The sequence below is a fragment of the Oncorhynchus kisutch genome, linkage group LG2 (assembly GCF_002021735.2).
Source record: "Oncorhynchus kisutch isolate 150728-3 linkage group LG2, Okis_V2, whole genome shotgun sequence".
Taxonomy (NCBI): Eukaryota; Metazoa; Chordata; class Actinopteri; order Salmoniformes; family Salmonidae; genus Oncorhynchus; species Oncorhynchus kisutch.
This window is the reverse complement of record NC_034175.2, coordinates 15,111,814-15,129,396: the sequence shown is the minus strand read 5'-3', so window position 1 is coordinate 15,129,396 and position 17,583 is coordinate 15,111,814. Positions and strand designations below refer to the sequence as shown.

Genomic DNA, 17,583 nt, shown 5'->3' with positions numbered 1-17,583 from the left:
GAGGAAATAACACTTCTGAAAGGGAAATTGAAGGAGAGTTACAAAGAAAGAAAAGAGAAAGGGGGACTTTCAGTCTCCTCCCCTTTTCCATTTGTCCCCCCCAAAACCCAGATCACTGGCAGTTTCCTTGGCCACCCCAAGCTTCCCACGCTGGGTGGTGTGTGCGTGTGTGTGTGTGTGTATCAGGGGGTTTCTGCATCTGCTCTGCCAGCTCAACAGAATCCCCTGTCTCCTCTCTCTGCCAATTTCAGCCCGGCTGGCATTTATACACCAGCGGTATCCTCCTCTCTCATCTGCTTACTCATATTTCCCTGCTCCTCGCTGACCTGAGGTCAGCAACACACAGAAGCATACTGCCCTCAGACAGGATCTGGTCTCTATGACAACACAGTTAATACTGGGACAGCTGGCTGGCTGGGCTCAGAGGTGGGGTGATGAGATCAATCAGTCAATCAACCAACTAACCAATTAATGGAGTTACTTAGCAGCTCACTCTCTATATCACAACATGATATAGAGTTCGAAATGAACCATCTGAGCCTTTTGAATTATAGAATTATGCTCCCAAGTGGCGCAGCAGTCTAAGGCACTGAATCTCAGTGCAATAGATGTCACTACAGTCCCTGGTTCAAATCCAGGCTGTATGACATTTGGCCGTGATTGGGAGTCCCGTAGGTCGGTGAACAATTGGCCCAGCATTGTCTGGGTTTGGCCGGGGTAGGCCGCCATTTGTTCTTAACTGACTTGCCTAGTTAAATTAAATATATATATATATATATATATATATATTAACGTACATGTTGGAGCTGCTACAGAAATAGAATATCTCTCTCTTACAATCTAGACAGTGGTGTAAAAATACTTCAAGGTACTATTTAAGTAGTTTGTTGTGGTTTTTGTACTGTACTTTTAATATTTTTTACAACTTTACTTCACTACACTCCTAAAGAAAATAATGTACTTTTTACTCCATACATTTTCCCTGAGACCCAAAAGTACTCGTTACATTTTGAATGCTTAGCAGGACAGAAACATTGTCCAACTCATACACTTATGAAGAGAACATCCCAGGTCACCCCTACTGCATCTTATCTGGCGGACTCACTAAACACACATGCTTTGTTTGTAACTGATGTCTAAGTGTTGGAGTGTGCCACTGGCTATCTGTAAGTACATTTAAAAAACAAGAAAATGGTATTGTTTTGGTTAGTTCAATATAAGGAATTTGAAATTATTTATACTTTTATTATATCAAAGTAATTACATTTACTTTTGATACTTAAGTATATTTCAAACCAAATAATTTTACTCAATTGGTATTGTACTGGGTGACTTTCACCTTTTCTTAAGTCATTTTCTATTAGGGTATCTTGACTTTTACTCAAGTGTGACAATTGGGTACTTTTTCCACAAATGATTCTAGGTGAGATAATAAATGGAAACAGAATCTTAAACATCCTGCTTTATCATTATAGCTGAGCACACATGCTCCAATCAGCGCAAAGCAACTCAACTACATACAGTGCAGTCAAAAAGTATCCACACCCATTGACTATTTTCATATTTTGTTGCGTTATATTGAGATTTTGTGTCACTGGCCTACCCATAATGTCAAAGTGGAATATGTTTTGAAAATTCTTTACAAATTAATTAAAAATGAAAAGCTGAAATGTTCTGAGTAAATAAGTATTCAACCCCTTTGTTATGGCAAGCCTAAATAAGTTCAGGAGTAAAAATGTGCATAACAAGTCACACAATAAGTTGCATGGAATGTGGGCAATAATAGTGTTTAACATGATTTTTGAATGACTACCTCATCTCTGTACTTCACACATACAATTATCTGTAAGGTCAAACAGTGAATTTCAAACACAGATTCAATTACAAAGAAGAGCACATATTGGTAGATGGGTAAAATAAGGCAGACATTGAATATGCCTTTGAGCATGGTGAAGTTATTAATTACACTCTGGATGGTGAATCAATATACCCAGTCACTACAAAAGATACAGGTGTCCTTCCTAACTCAGTTGCCGGAGGTGAAGGAAACCGCTCAGGGATTTCACCATGAGGCCAATGGTGAAAACAGTTACCGAGTTTAATGGCTATGATCGGAGAAAACTGAGGATGGATCAACAACATTTTAGTTACTCCAAAATTACATTGAAAATAAGGAAGCTTGTACAGAATAAAAAATATTCCAAACATGCATCCTGTTTGCAATAAGGCAGTAAAGTAAAACTGCAGAAAATGTAGCAAAGAAATAAACGTTATGTCCTGAATACAAAGTGTTATGTTTGGGGCAAATCCAACACAACATCTCTTCATATTTTCAAGCATGGTGGTGGCTGCATCATGTTATGGGTATGCTTGTCATTGGCAAGAACTGGGGATTTTTTTTGCATAAAAATAAACGGAATGGAGCTAAGTGCAGGCAAACCTCTAGAGGAAAACCTGGTTCAGTCTCTTTTTCATCAGACACTGGGAGATTAAAAAATATTTCAGCATGACAATAACCCAAAACACAAGGCCATATCTACACTAAGGTTGCTTACCAAGACAGTGAATGTTCCTGAGTGGCCGAGTTACAGTTTTGACTACAAATCTACTTTGACGCTTTAAAAGTGTTCTTACACTGTGATTTTGAACATACAAAGCAACTGGGAAACGTCCACGGCAGGCATTGTTGTAGCATTTAGCTTGCTCTATACCTTCTGAGTGATAGGATTCACGAGCACCACCACCAATCAGCCTACACTACTGCACACACCCATTGTTACTATGACAACTATCGTTGCCATGTCATCAAATCAAATAACTGCTGTCTGGACACACACAAATCAGATTTGGTCACTTGTAACTTGCTGTTTGGAAAGTCAATAATCCAAAATGGATTTGAAAAACAAAACTGATTAGAGCATTAAAGCCTGCAGTGTGAACAAGGCTTTAGAAACGTAACCAGAAAGACTAATCACTGCCAAATGTGCTTTTACAAAGTATTGACTCAGTGGTGTGGATATTTATGTAAATGAGATATTTATGTATTTAATTTACAATACAATGTGCAATAAAATTCTAAAAACATGTTTTCACTTTGTCATTATGGGGTATTGTGTGTAGACGGGTAAAAAATATATATTTTGAATTCGGGCTGTAACAACAAAATGTGAAATAAGTCAAGGGGTATGCGACGGCATGGACACAACAGCAGTGTGTGTGAGCCGATCCCTGTGGGATACATTCAGCAACTCCCCCACAACACACACACACCACTGACCCATCACGTTTAATAATAAATATGTCTTATTAGCTGCATCTTGTGAAGAGAAGCATCCTCAGGCTGAATATCACACCATCAGGATGCCAATGATACCATAGAAGCTCATCCAACTCAACGTCCTCTCTAAACACAAGACCTACCAGAGCCATAGATAATGGGCTTGTCCACACTGCAGCCAACAGTGCAGGCGGATGATGTCTGACTGGCTTTCAGAGCCATCATCGACTCAGGGGGTTTTGTCCAACATGTCTCCGGACCTACTCACTGCCACAGTCATACTCTTGACCTAGTACTGTCCCATGGAATAAATATTGTGGATCTTAATGTTTTTCCTCATAATCCTAGACTATCGGACCACCATTTTATTACATTTGCAATCGCAACAAATTATCTGATCAGACCCCAACCAAGGATCATCAAAAGTCGTGCTATAAATTCTCGGACAACCCAAAGATTCTTAGATGCCCTTCCAGACTCCCTCCACCTACCCAAGGACGTCAGAGTACAAAAACCTGTTAACCACCTGAGTGACTAAATGTAACCTTGTGTAATACCCTAGATGTAGTCGCACCGCTAAAAACAAAAAAAAACATTTGTCATGAGAAACTAGCTCTTTGGTACACAGAAAGTACCCGAGCCCTGATGCAAGCTTCCAGAAAATTGGAAAGGAAATGGCGCTACACCAAACTGGAAGTCTTTCGACTGGCTTGGAAAGACAGTACCGTGCAGTATCGAAGAGCCCTCACTGCTGCTCGATAATCCTATTTTTCCAACTTCATTGAGGAGAATAAGAACAATCCAAAATGTTGATACTGTCGCAAAGCTAACTAAAAAGCAGCATTCCCCAACCCTGACCTGTTCACTGGACCTGGACCTCTCTCTACTGTACCTCGTGTCTCCAACTCTGAATGATCAGCTATGAAAAGCCAACGGACATTTAATCCTGAGGTGCTGACCTCTCTAACCACTGTGATTATTATTATCTGACCCTGCAGGTCATCTATGAAGGTTTGAACATCTTGGACCTGTTCTGTTATAATCTCCACCCGGCACAGCCAGAAGAGGACTGGTCCCCCCTCAGAGCCTGGTTCCTCTCTAGGTTTCTTCTTAGTTTCTGGACTTTCTAGGGAGTTTTTCCTAGCCACCGTGCCTCCTACATCTGCATTGTTTGCTGTTTGGGGTTTTAGGCTGGGTTTCTGTACAGCACTTTGTGATATCAGCTTATTTAAAAGGGGCTTTATAAATAAATTTGATTGACTGATCTACAAATCACCTTGCATCATGAATAAATACTTATTATTTGTAAATCAGTCAGTCACAATTTACCCACAATGGATCACAGATTTTATGCTCTCAAACACAAACAATGTTACAGTCATGGAACATTTGTGCTAACATGGAGGACAGTGTGTGGAACACGTATATCAAAATGAAAGCATAAAATAATGTATTCAATAATAACATCACTCAACAAAGCTCATATTGATCATTTAATTAGACCATTCTATTCACAGGTGATACACAGCTTTTAACATTGATTGGGGCGTTGATTATATGATGCTGCTCTCCATTCTCTTTCACTGAGTGTCACTTAGGGACACATCTCCTTAGCAAGAGGTCTTTCTTCCCTTGCTTTCTGCTATAGAGCCCACTCTCTCTTTCTCCCTCTCTGTTTGCTCTCTTCAGCATTCAGAACTCTCAGGGGCCGTCTCCATGGTAACATGGAAAGCCCCACGCACCGGCAAGGCAACCAAAGATAAAACGACAAAGACATTTTCCACCAATCAGCTTGTTTTAAAGTGGGTTGATTAGTGTGTGTGTGTGTGTGTGTGTGTGGGGTTGTTGTTCAGAGTTGTTTGAGACCAGATTGGTTTTGGTGAGCCGTCCTTGACATCCTGGCTCTCCTCTTTCCAGTCCAGTTGAGTCTGGTTCAGTTCTAAACTTCTGCTGTTTGGCCTAGTTCACTTCGCCATTTCCTCAGCAATGGCCTTCCCCATCTTATCCTTCACATACGCCACTTTCTGCCAATCAGACTTGAGCTCCAGCCACTCATAGTATGGCACCTAGGGAGGGACAGAAAGTACAGATTCAGGGGTTTGTCTATCAATAATACTCTTTACCTTGCAATACTATAGCTGACATACACCCAGTAGTGTTTTTAAGCAAATCAGGGTTGGAGACAATCTAGCTGGTTCTCTCATTTGGATAAAAGTCAATCCTTCATCTTCTCTCCTCCATGACCCAGAAACAGATAAGTTGTCAAGATGTGTGTCAATTCATTAGTAAGAAGAGTGTCCTCCCCTCCTCAATTGCCACCTTTCTTTGAGGATACTCATGTGTATCCTACCACAGGAAAGTGTTTAAATCTGCCACACACCCTTTGAATCAGCTTTTGTTGTGTCAGTGGAAAAAAACATGCACGTTTAAAAACAATATGCTACTTATTATTTTATTTATAAAAAGTCAGAACTACCTAATTTGTTTTGATCACTTTAGACATTTATCTTGCAGACTCTCCCCGATTAACTGACCTTTTTCAAAAGAAGGTGAAAGAGGACAGAGGACACAGGAGGTGGACAAATCTAATTGATAAAAGGCCTATGTCTGGAAGTCTGTCACAGGTAAGTTCAGTGGCCTAGTTTACCCAGCATGCACCACTGCAGACCTGAGAGCTCTCAAACTAACACAATTGGCCTAGATGAGAGCGGTAAGATTGGCTAACGCGATTGTCCTAGATGAGAGCGTGTGCTGGGATTGGCTAAGGAGCTTGGCCTAGATGAGACAGAGCTGCTGCTGCTATTCTCCTGGCTCCTGACTGACTATCAGGCCTTTTTATAACTGGCATCCTTCAGGGAGACAGACCAGCCTGGCCCTGCATGATGCAGCATTAAATGAGCATTAGATTGTTTTTTATAGCATTAGCTAGCCAACTATAGCATCATACGGTACACCGCTAGCCAGCATTAGCCACTAGGGTTGTCACGATACCAATATCACTATACTAAGTATTGTGACAAGGAAACTAAAAAGTCAAGAGTTAATTTGAGGAAAACTGTCCAAAAGTTGGAAACAAACATTATGTTGTCACCTAGAGTCCAATTATTGAATTTTCCAAACTATATCACAATATTTAATATGAGTATACAAAACATTAAGAACACCTGCTCTTGCCATGACAGACTGACCAGATGAAAGCTGTGATCCCTTATTGATGTCATCTTTTAAATCCACTTCAATCAGTGTAGAATAGGGGAGGAGACAGGTTAAAAAAGGATTTTAAGCCTTGAGACATGGATTGTGTACAGTGCATTCGGAAAGTATTCAGACCCCTAGACTTTTTCCACATTTTGTCATGTTACAGCCTTATTCTAAAATGTATGAAATAATTTTATTCCTCACCAATCTATACACAATACACCATCATGACAAAGGGAAAACAGGTTTAGACATTATTTCAAATGTATTACAAATAAAAAAAACAAAGATACCGTATTTGCATACAGCCTAGTGGTTAGAGCATTGGACAAGTAACCGAAAGGTTGCAAGATCAAATCCCCGAGCAGACAAGGTAAAAATCTGCCATTCTGCCCCTGAACAAGGCAGTTAACCCACTGTTCCTAGGCGGTCATTGAAAACGGAATTTGTTCTTAACTGACTTGCCTAGTTAAATAAAGGTAAAATAAAATGTTAAAAATTCAGACCCCTTGCTATGAGACTCGAAATTGAGCTCAGGTGCATCCTTGAGATGTTTCTACAACTTGATTGGAGGCCACCTGTGGTAAATTCAATTGTTGGACATGATTTGGAAAGGCACACCTGTCTATATAAGGTCCCACAGTTGACAGTGCATGTCAGAGCAAAAACCAAGCCATGAGGTCAAAGGAATTCAAATCCAATTTTATTTGTCACATGCACTGAATACAACAGGTGTAGACCTTACAGTGAAATGCATATTTTCAAGCCCTTAACCAACAATGCAGTTAAGAAAATACCAACAACAAAAAAAGTTAGATAATAATAACAAATAATTAAAGAGCAGCAGTAAATAGCAATAGAGGCTATATACAGGGGGTACTGGTACAGAGTCAATGTGCAGGGGCACGTGTCGAGGTAATTGTGATAATATGTACATGTGAGTTATTAAAGTGACATAGAAGGGGGCGGGGGGCAATGCAAATAGTCTGGGTAGCCATTTGATTATATGTTCAGGAGTTTTATGGCTTGGGGGTAGAAGCAGTTTAGAAGCCTCTTGGACCTAGGGCGGTATACATATTTGACTATATACACCGGTATTGATGAACGGGCCGGTTTGTGTTTTTAGTTTACCTTCTATAACGGTATTATAATGTTTGGTTTGTTAAAATGTGATACGCCGTCTGTAACGGCCATTTGTATAGGTTACCCCGCTCCTTGAGTCATCCCTCTCCGCTCTCTCTCTCCATGCTGCTTCCCACACAGACCTGGTCCCACCCAGTCACTCTAGGAGCGCATTTGCTGTTGCTTGACCACGAGACACTTTCGTTCAGACTGCATGGTCAATGCAACACATGGAACAATGTTGATGACCATGATGTTGTTTCCACTTTGATCTTAATATAAATCCACAAGCGTTCTATAATTACAATATTTGAGTGTTCCTTACATCTACAAAACAGCTAGTTTGTGTTTTCTTAGCAACTTATGCTAAATCGTGTTAGCTAACTAGCTACTTAAATTAATGAGTTAGGCAAACGTAGCTAGCTAATACAGCCTGATACCAGTGCTAGTGGAGGCCTAAATCAGCATGTTGTTTCTTCAAAAGTACCTTCTATATCAAAGAGGAATAGGCGAAGCATGAATATGTTGGCTACATGAATAAATATTTAATGTAGCCAAAGATTACAGGGTCACCTAGGAAACTATGAACATCACTTTGGTTCCTACCCAGTCACAACAACTAGCTAATGGCATTTTTACTCTTTGTCATGTCAAACAACACTGTAATCAAAGTGCCAACTATTATTTATATTCTAACTATAGAATTAGAATAAACATATTTCCATGATTCCAAAAGTTCACCCAAGTGTTTTGATCTAAATCACAATTGCAACATTTGGTTAAAAATAAGGCCCAGTTTTTTTGCCCATATCGTGGCGGTTTGGAAATTCTCTCAAATGAGTGCAGGAAATGCAGAAACTGAGGGAAACGCAGGAAATTATATTAGGATGAAGTTGAATTGAACAGTATAAAACTGAATGGAGAAAGACCCATTGAAATAATTGAGTATAAACTCTGCAAGAAAAGTCCTCTCACTGTCAACTGCATTTATGTTCAGCAAACTTAACATGTGTAAATATTTATATGAACATAACAAGATTCAACAACAGACATAAACTGAACAAGTTCCACAGACATGTGGATAATGTGTCCCTGAACAAAGTGTGTGTGTGGGGGGGGATTAAAATAAAAAGAAACAGTCAGTATCTGGTGTGACCACCAGCTGCATTAAGTACTGCACAGCATCTCCTCATGGACTGCACAAAATTTGCCAGTTCTTGCTGTGAGATGTTACCCCACTCTTCCACCAAGGTACCTACAAGTTCCCAGACATTTCTGGGGGGGGGGGGGGGAGAAATGGCCCTAGCCCTCCCCCTCCGATCCAACAGGTCCCAGACGTGCTCAATGGGTTTGAGATCCGGGCTCTTCGCTGGCCATGGCAGAACACTAACATTCCTGTCTTGCAGGAAATCACGCACAGAACGAGCAGTATGGCTGGTGGCATTGTCATGCTGGAGGGTCATGTCAGGATGAGCTTGCAGGAAGGGTACCACATGAGGGAGGAGAATGTCTTCCCTGATGGAGGGATTGTGCGTTCCTGGTGTAACTCGGTCAGTTGTTGTTGCCATCCTGTACCTGTCCCGCAGGTGTGATGTTCGGATGTACCGATGCTGTGCAGGTGTTGTTACACATGGTCTGCCACTGCGAGGATGATCAGCTGTCTGTCCGGTCTCCCTGTAGCTCTGTCTTAGGCGTCTCACAGTACGGACATTGAAATTGTGTGCCCTGGCCACATCTGCAGTCCTCATGCCTCCTTGCAGCATGCCTAAGGCACATTCAGGCAGATGAGCAGGGACCCTGGGCATCTTTCTTTTGGTGTTTTTCAGAGTCAGTAGAAAGGCCTCTTTAGTGTCCTAAGTTTTCATAACTGTCACCTTAATTGCCTACCGTCTGTAAGATGTTAGTGTCTTAATTAAGGTCCGTTCCACAGGTGCATTTTCATCAATTGTTTATGGTTCATTAAACAAGCATAGGAAACTGTTTAAACCCTTTACAATGAAGATCTGTGAAGTTATTTGGATTTTTACAAATTATCTTTGAAAGACAGGGTCCCGAAAAAGGGACGTTTATATGTTGCCACCCTAGGGTCACGCACTACTCATAAAGCAAATGTAGAATTTATATGAATCAAAAACATGAAATACCGTCAAATAGCATCAAATATTTGAAAAATACCATGATTTGATATTTTGTGCATATCGCCTAGCTCTTTTAAATTTGATTTATTTCACCTTTATTTAACCAGGTAGGCCAGAATAAGTTCTTATTTACAACCGAGACCTGGCCAAGATAAAGCAAAGTAGTGCGACAAAAACAACAGAGTTACACATGGGCTAAACGTACAGTCAATAACACAATAGAAAATGTACTTGGACCTAGACTTGGCACTCCAGTACCGCTTGCCGTGCGGAAGCAGAGAGAACAGTCTATGACTCGGGTGACTGGAGTCTGACAATGTTTAGGGCCTTCCTCTGACACCGCCTGGTATAGAGGTCCTGGATGGCAGAAAGATTGGACCCGCTGATGTACTGGGGCGTACGCACTACCCTCTGTAGTGCCTTGCGGTCGGAGGCTGGGCAGTTGCCATACCAGGCAGTGATGCAACCAGTACTCTCGATGGTGCAGCTGTAAAACTTTTTCAGGATCTGAGGACCCATGCCAAATATTTTCAGTCTCCTGAGGGGTAATAGGTTTTGCCCTCTTCACGACTGTCTTGGTGTGCTTGGACCATATTAGTTTGTTGGTGATGTGTACACCAAGGAACTTGGAAGGTCTCAACCTGCTCCACTGCAGCACCGTCGATGAGAATGGGGACGTGCTCGGTCCTCCTTTTCCTGTAGTCCACAATCATCTCCTTTGTCTTGACACGTTAAGGGAGAGGTTGTTGTCCTTGCACCACACGGTCAGGTCTCCGACCTCGTCCGTATAGGCCGTCTCATCGTTGTCGGTGATCAGGCCTACTGTTGTGTGATCAGGCCCACTGTTGTGTCGTCAGCAAACTTAAAGATGGTGTTGGAGTCGTGCCTGGCCGTGCAGTCATGAGTGAACAGGGAGTACAGAAGGGGACTGAGCACTCACCCCTGAGGGGCCCCTGTGTTGAGGATGAGCGTGGCAGACGTGTTGTTACATACCCTTACCACCTGGGGACGGCCCATCAGGAAGTCCAGGATCCAGTTGCAGAGGGAGGTGTTTAGTCCCAGAGTCCTTAACTTAGTGATGAGCTTTGAGGGCACTACGGTGTTGAACGCTGAGCTGTAGCATTCTCACATAGGTGTTCCTTTTGTCCAGGCGTGAGAGGGCAGTGTGGAGTGCAATAGAGATTGCATCATCTGTGGATCTGTTGGTGCGGTATACAAATTGGAGTGGATCTAGGGTTTTTCAGATAATGGTGTTGTGAGCCCTGACCAGCTTTTCAAAGCACTTCATGGCTACAGACGTGAGTGCTACGGGTAATTTAGGCAGGTTACCTTCGTGTTCTTCGGCACAGGGACTATGGTGGTCTGCTTGAAACATGTTGGTATTACAGACTGACAGGGAGAGGTTGAAAATGTTAGTAAAGACACTTGCCAGTTGGTCAGCTCATGCTCGGAGTACACGTTCTGGTAATCCGTCTGGTCCAGCGGGGGAGAAGGGCCTTGTTCAGACAGGTGACCAAGAACCAGATGGTTACTCTGACAGAGCTCCAGAGTTCCTCTGTGGAGATGGGAGAACCTTCCAGAAGGACAACCATCTCTGCAGCACTCCACCAATCAGGCCTTTATGGTAGAGTGGCCAGATGGAAGCCACTCCTCTGTAAAAATGGACTTGACAGCACGCTTGGAGTTTGCCAAAAGGCACTTAACGGACGATCAGACCATGAGAAACATGATTCTCTGATCTAATGAAACCAAGATGGAACTCAATGGCCTGAATTCCAAGTGTCACGTCTGGAGGAAACCTAGCACCATCCCTACGGTGAAGCATCGTGATGGCAGCATCATGCTGTGGGGGTGTTTTTCAGCCGCAGGGACTGGGAGACTAGTCAGGATCCCAGGAAAGTTTAACGCAAAGTACAGAGAGAGATCCATGATAAAAACCTGCTCCAGAACGCTCAGGACCTCAGACTGGGGAGAAAGTTAATCTTCCAACCGGACAATGACCCTAAGTACACAGCCAAGACAAAGCAGGAGTGGTTTTGGGACAAGTCTCTGAATGTCCTTGTGGCCCAGCCATAGCCTGGACTTGAACCCAATCTAACATCTCTGGACACACCTGAAAATAGCTGTGCAGTGACATTCCCCCATCCAACCTGACAGAGCTTGAGAGAATCTGCAGAGAAGAATCGGAGAAACTCCAAATACACGTGCCAAACTTGTAGCGTCATACCCAAAACTCGAGGCTCTAATCGCTACCAAAGGTACTTCAACAAAGTACCGAGTACAGGGTCTGAATACTTATGTAAATGTGATATTTCACTTTATTTTTTATAAATTAGCAACAATTTCTAAAAATCTGTTTTTGCTTTGTTATTATGGGGTATTGTGTGTAGATTTATGAGGTAAAAACCTTTTAATCCATTTTAGAATAAGGCTGTAACATAACAAAATGTGGAAAAAGTCCAGGGGTCTGAATACTTTCAGAATGCCCTGTACGTATGCCATTCAAAGGGTAAATGGGCAAGAGAAAACATATTCAGTGCCTTTGAATGGGGTATGGTAGTAGGTGCCAGTTGCACCGGTTTCTGTGTCAAGAACTGCAACGCTGCTGGGTTTTTCACACAACAGTTTCCCATGTGTATCAAGAATGGTCCACCACCCAAAGGCCATCCAGCCAACTTGACAACTGTGGGAAGCATTGGAGTCAACCTTGGCAAGCATCCCTGTGGAACACTTTTGACACCTTGTCGAGTCCATGCCCTGACGAATTGAGGCTGTTCTGAGGGCAAAAGGGGAGGGTGCAACTCAATATGAAGGTGTCCTTAATGTTTTGTATACTCAGCTTATACAGCAGTTTTTAAAAAGGACAATAGAGTATATTTGGCTTTGTGCTTTCTTTTTGCCATGGAAAAGAGATTTGTGTTATACTGACAACCCTATTAGCCACACAAAGAGCTTGTCGTTCTCATAGTCTGTTAATCAGAGAAGGATAAAGAACCATTTTACTTTGTCAGGGTGATGAGTTAATTTGCTGAAGTGGAAACACTGAGACGAGCATATCTCACACAGCCCATTCCCTATGTAACAACTCTGAGGCACATGCTAAGGGGATGTGCTATGAATCACACCTAGACATCTACAGTGGATGGAAGTCAATTCCCTTTTAACTTCAGAAGACTGCTGTACTGTGCGTGTGTTAGTTTGAGGCAATGAGCTTCAAGCAGTGTAATGCAGTAATGCGGTGTCCATCCCAGTCTACCGGATCTCCCCCAGGAAAGAGGCTTGTTCTGGTGATTACACCCAAGAGTGTCTGGCCTGGGCTGGAGAGTATGCTGTGGTTAGGGTTTGTGTGTATGCGATAGACAGTTACTGTTATAATGACTGCCAGAACGTCTCTTTCAGTCCACCTGCATCACTCCCTCTCTCCTCATCATCCCTCCATACCTCTACAAGGATAAAGCCAGCCAGTTTGAGATGCCGTCTCATCATGGTGAATCGTCCCAGCAGATCTTTACTCCTGGAGCCATAGTTAGGAAACTCCCAGGTCAAGAACGCTAACCTGCAAAGAGGAGGACTGTCAGAACACATGCACACACACAGACAGACACAGACACACACACCCTTCTTCCCTCACCTGCATGCACCCTCAGGTAGGGGATTGGTTCCGCCTCCTCCAGGCAGGTGAGGGGCTGTCAGTGTCACCAGGTCCATTGGCTTATTTTCACTGTCCACCACCAGCTCTCCATCTGATAGGACACAACAAGTCAGTCACCTGTTGTTCCAGCCTTATAGTGTTTGTGTGTGCGCGTGTATTCACCTATGGTCCAGCCGTATATAGTGTTGACCCCGGTACGTAGGGCCTCTGCTTTCCCCCCCACCAGATTATCCAGGGCCCCCTTCAGCCCAGTCTGTAGAGGGGAGAGGGGGGAGTCCCGGCCCAGGGTGGAGGAAATCAACATGGCCTCTGTAGGCAGGGTGGAGGACAGAGACTCTGGGTGTTCTAACTGGAGGGTAGCAATGATGTGGAGGAGCTTCAGGCGATAGTTCTCCACTCGAGACAGACTGCCTTCTGTGAAACAACAATATAGCAACGCAACATCAAATCAGCAGAATCACCCAAGTCTGTACAACTGAGAATGCACAGGGCTATGAGCACAGACCACATGAACATCAGTGAATCTGTCCTCTGCTGCCATCTCCTGGGGTGGACCAGTACTAGAGTGTGTGATTACCTGAGAGTTTGGCAACATGTGTTTGTTGGTTGAGGGCTGTGATGTGCTGGGGCTTGGCCTGCTGTAACACACACAGAGACCACACCACGTCTATCTGCAGGAACGCCTCCAGGCTAGGGAGAACACCCTCCAGGGCAGAGTGGACCTACATACACACAGGAGGAATGAGTTGACAAACACGGACTACATTCTGGGAAGGTACTCTAGCCAAATGCCTCTTCCCCTCATCAACCAAAGTTGATAGAACTGTCATGTGCAGCACTGACATGACTCTACATGACTGAGAACCCAGTCGGTTCTACACAATATTTATCCTCAAGTATCCAGGCTGCATCACATCCGGCTGTGATTGGGAGTCCCATAGGGCGGCAGACAATTGGCCCAGCGCCGTCCGGGTCTGGCCGGGGTAGGCAGTCCTTAAGTAAGAATTTGATCTTAACTGACTTACCTGACTAGTTAAATAAAGGTTAAATCAAATTTAACAGCATAAGGTAAATAAAGAAACAAATTGCTACTCTCATTGTTTACCTTCTTGTAGAACTCCTCTCCCTTGCTGGGTTGGAAGTTGAGCCTGGCCAGTGACATGAGCAGGTTACAAAGCTGCAGTGTGCTGTACTTCTGACTGTTCACGCTGTAGTGCTGAATAGTTTTTAAAAAATCAAACAAAGGAAGAAAATAAGAGGATGAGTTAAAGCAATATTTGTTACTCAAGAGGGCTAGGGGATGATCCAACCAGTTTAAGACGTGCTTAGAAGTGTCTGAGTGTGTGCAGACCTCAGCGAATGCCTCAAACAATGGGAGATGGAGCCACTTGAGGAAGGCTAGTGATTTGGCGCAGCGAGTAACATCGGCAGAACTAATATCTGGCATTCTGGGTAACAACTCGGCTGCCAATCGCTGGAAGACCTGGGAATGGTGGAAATTCAACTTCCCTGAAAGAAAGAAAAATAGAGAGAGAGAGAGAGAGAGAGAGAGAATTTAAAGCCCCCATGCAGTCTTTGTAATTTTATTTTGAAATTATCACTGTATGTCTAATAAATCACTGTGTTCAATTACAGAAAATATTTTTTATAATTTATTTCCCTAAACCTCCTTTGGCCCCTGAAATGATGTCTGATTGTGTGGGCATTTAAGATATTTACATACACAGCCCTGATTGGCTGATAGGATGGTCTAGAGTCCACCACTTACCCAGATGACCAGTCATTGGTCTATTATATTAAGATCATGATGTGGGGCAAATGTTCCATCCCACCTGAACAGGCTGAAATTCCAGGGGCCTCATTCATCAACCGTGCGAACATTTCTTACTAAATTCTGGCGTACTTGGAGATTCTAGGATTTGAGTGCACCTCAAATGATTGGTATTTATCAAACCGTCATATACACGTTTTCATTCATATATTCATGTATATATATATAAAAATCATTGAACACTTATATAATGGTTCCGGAGGGGATGGCTGCCATTTTACGGGCTCCTAACCAACTGTGCTATTTTGTTCGTTTTATTGCATTGTTAGTAACTTATTTTTTACATAAAGTTGCTGCTACCGTCTCTTATGACCAAAAAGAGCTTCTGGACATCAGAACAGAGATTACTCTCCTTAAACTGGACAAAGATTTTTCCTTTAATGAGTCCGACAGCTTCCCCGAGACCAGGCCCAAATCCCCATAATTCACGTGAAGATGGAAATACAGGAGGCTTTTTTTGCACATGCACCTTGATAATTGAGGGCACAGGCATTTCTTTCAATGCCCCTATAAATCTGTTGGAACAAAGAAAAATTCACGGCTGAAATATCAGTTGACCGGAGGTAGTTTGTTGTTAGGTATATTGTTAACAAAAATGGAGAAGAACAATGGTACCAGCATTCAACCCTGTGGCACATCCTTTTACATCTCCAGTTTATGTGTGTGTATATATATATATATATATATATATATATATATATATATATTACTGCTGAGCAATTAACAGACATTTCGGTTATTGTTCGGTTTTTAAACAACTTATTGACCTACAGTGATTAAATTATTTGAATTCCATTTTGTTCAGTTTTTTTCTGAGCTCAATGTGCACATTTTCTCTAGAGAAAAAAAAAACAGTATGCCTTATTTACTTTGAAGAACTAAACATGATTGATTTTGGCAGACAGCATAGGCAGCACCTATATGGAGATGAAATAAAATAATACATTCTAAATAAAACAAATTTAATATACACAACAACTGAAATATTTTAGTCAAGTGAGTCTATGTACCATATGCGTAGGCGAGGTCCAACAGTAGCGGTGTGGAAAGGTCTGTTGAGGGTTTCTGTAGGAGGTAGTAGGACAGAGCTCTGAGCAGAGGCACCGAACGGCGTCCCTGAGACGCCAGAGACACAGACACCCTGCGGATATCCTCCGCCCCAAACCCTTCAGCTAGCTCTAACGCCTGGGGTGGGAACAGAGAGAGGGGGGAGACAGAGAAAATAAAAGGAAAAGAAAATCAAAAGAAAAGAAAAGGAGTGTTGGGTTGAGATAGATTTGTTGATGGTGGCAATTACAGTTCCACTCCGCTATATATGTACAGTTGAAGTCGGAAGTTTACATACACTTAGGTTGCAGTCATTAAAACTCGTTTTTCAACCAGTCCACACATTTCTCGTTAACAAACTATAGTTTTGGCAAAGTCGGTTAGGACATCTACTTTGGGCATGACACAAGTAGGCCTTGAAATACATCCACAGGTACACCTCCAATTGACTCAAATTATGTCAATTAGCCTATCAGAAGCTTCTAAAGCAATGACATCATTTTCTGGAATTTTCCAAGAGGTTTAAAGGCACTGTCAACTTAGTGTATGTAAACTTCTGACCCACTGGAATTGTGATACAGTGAATAAGTGAAATCTGTCTGTAAACAATTGTTGGAAAAATTACTTATGTCATGCACAAACTAGATTTCCCAACCGACTTGCCAAAACTACAGGTTGTTAACAAGAAATTTGTGGAGTGGTTGAAAAACAAGTTTTAATGACTCCAACCTAAGTGTATGTAAACTTCCGACTTCAACTGTATGTATGTATGCATGCATGCACACACACACCATAATGACAAAGCGAAAACCAATATAGGCGTTTTTGCACATTTATAAAAAATAAAAAAAACAGATACCTTATGTAAATAAGTATTCAGACCCTTTGCTAAGACTCGGAATTGAGCTCAGGTGCATCCTTGAGATGTTTCTACAACTTGATTCGAGTCCACCTGTGGTAAATTCAATTGATTGGACATGATTTGGAAAGGCACACACTTGTCTATATAAGGTCCCATAGTTGACAGTGCACATAAGAGCAAAAAACAAGCCATGAGGTCTAAGGAATTGTCCATAGAGCTCCGAGACAGGATTGTGTCGAGGCACAGATCTGGAGAAGGGTACCAAAAAATGTCTGCAGCATTGAAGGTCTCCAAGAACACAGTGGCCTCTATCATTCTTAAATGGAAGAAGTTTGGAACCACCAAAACTCTTCCTAGAGATGGCTGCCCGGCCAAACTGAGCAATCGAGGGAATGAGGGCCTTGATCAGGGAGGTGACCAAGAACCCAATGGTCACTCTGACAGAGCCCCAGAGTT

At 42.5% G+C, this 17,583-nt stretch overlaps 1 protein-coding gene across 3 annotated transcripts in view; it reads right to left on the bottom strand.

Annotated features, from left to right (window-relative positions):
- Window positions 1-4,757: 4,757 nt before the first annotated feature.
- LOC109901902 (FAST kinase domain-containing protein 4) overlaps window positions 4,758-17,583 on the bottom strand; it is a 47,067-nt gene continuing 34,241 nt past the window's right edge. For all 3 annotated transcript variants that reach the window (XM_031788438.1, XM_031788440.1, XM_020497914.2), the window contains 8 exons: window positions 16,229-16,403; window positions 14,739-14,896; window positions 14,493-14,603; window positions 13,965-14,109; window positions 13,550-13,801; window positions 13,367-13,478; window positions 13,177-13,291; window positions 4,758-5,343 (listed from right to left, as the gene is read on the bottom strand). In XM_031788438.1, coding sequence (XP_031644298.1) covers window positions 5,242-5,343; window positions 13,177-13,291; window positions 13,367-13,478; window positions 13,550-13,801; window positions 13,965-14,109; window positions 14,493-14,603; window positions 14,739-14,896; window positions 16,229-16,403 — 1,170 coding nt within the window. In that variant the 3' untranslated portion in view covers window positions 4,758-5,241. The remainder of the gene's footprint in view (window positions 5,344-13,176; window positions 13,292-13,366; window positions 13,479-13,549; window positions 13,802-13,964; window positions 14,110-14,492; window positions 14,604-14,738; window positions 14,897-16,228; window positions 16,404-17,583) is intronic.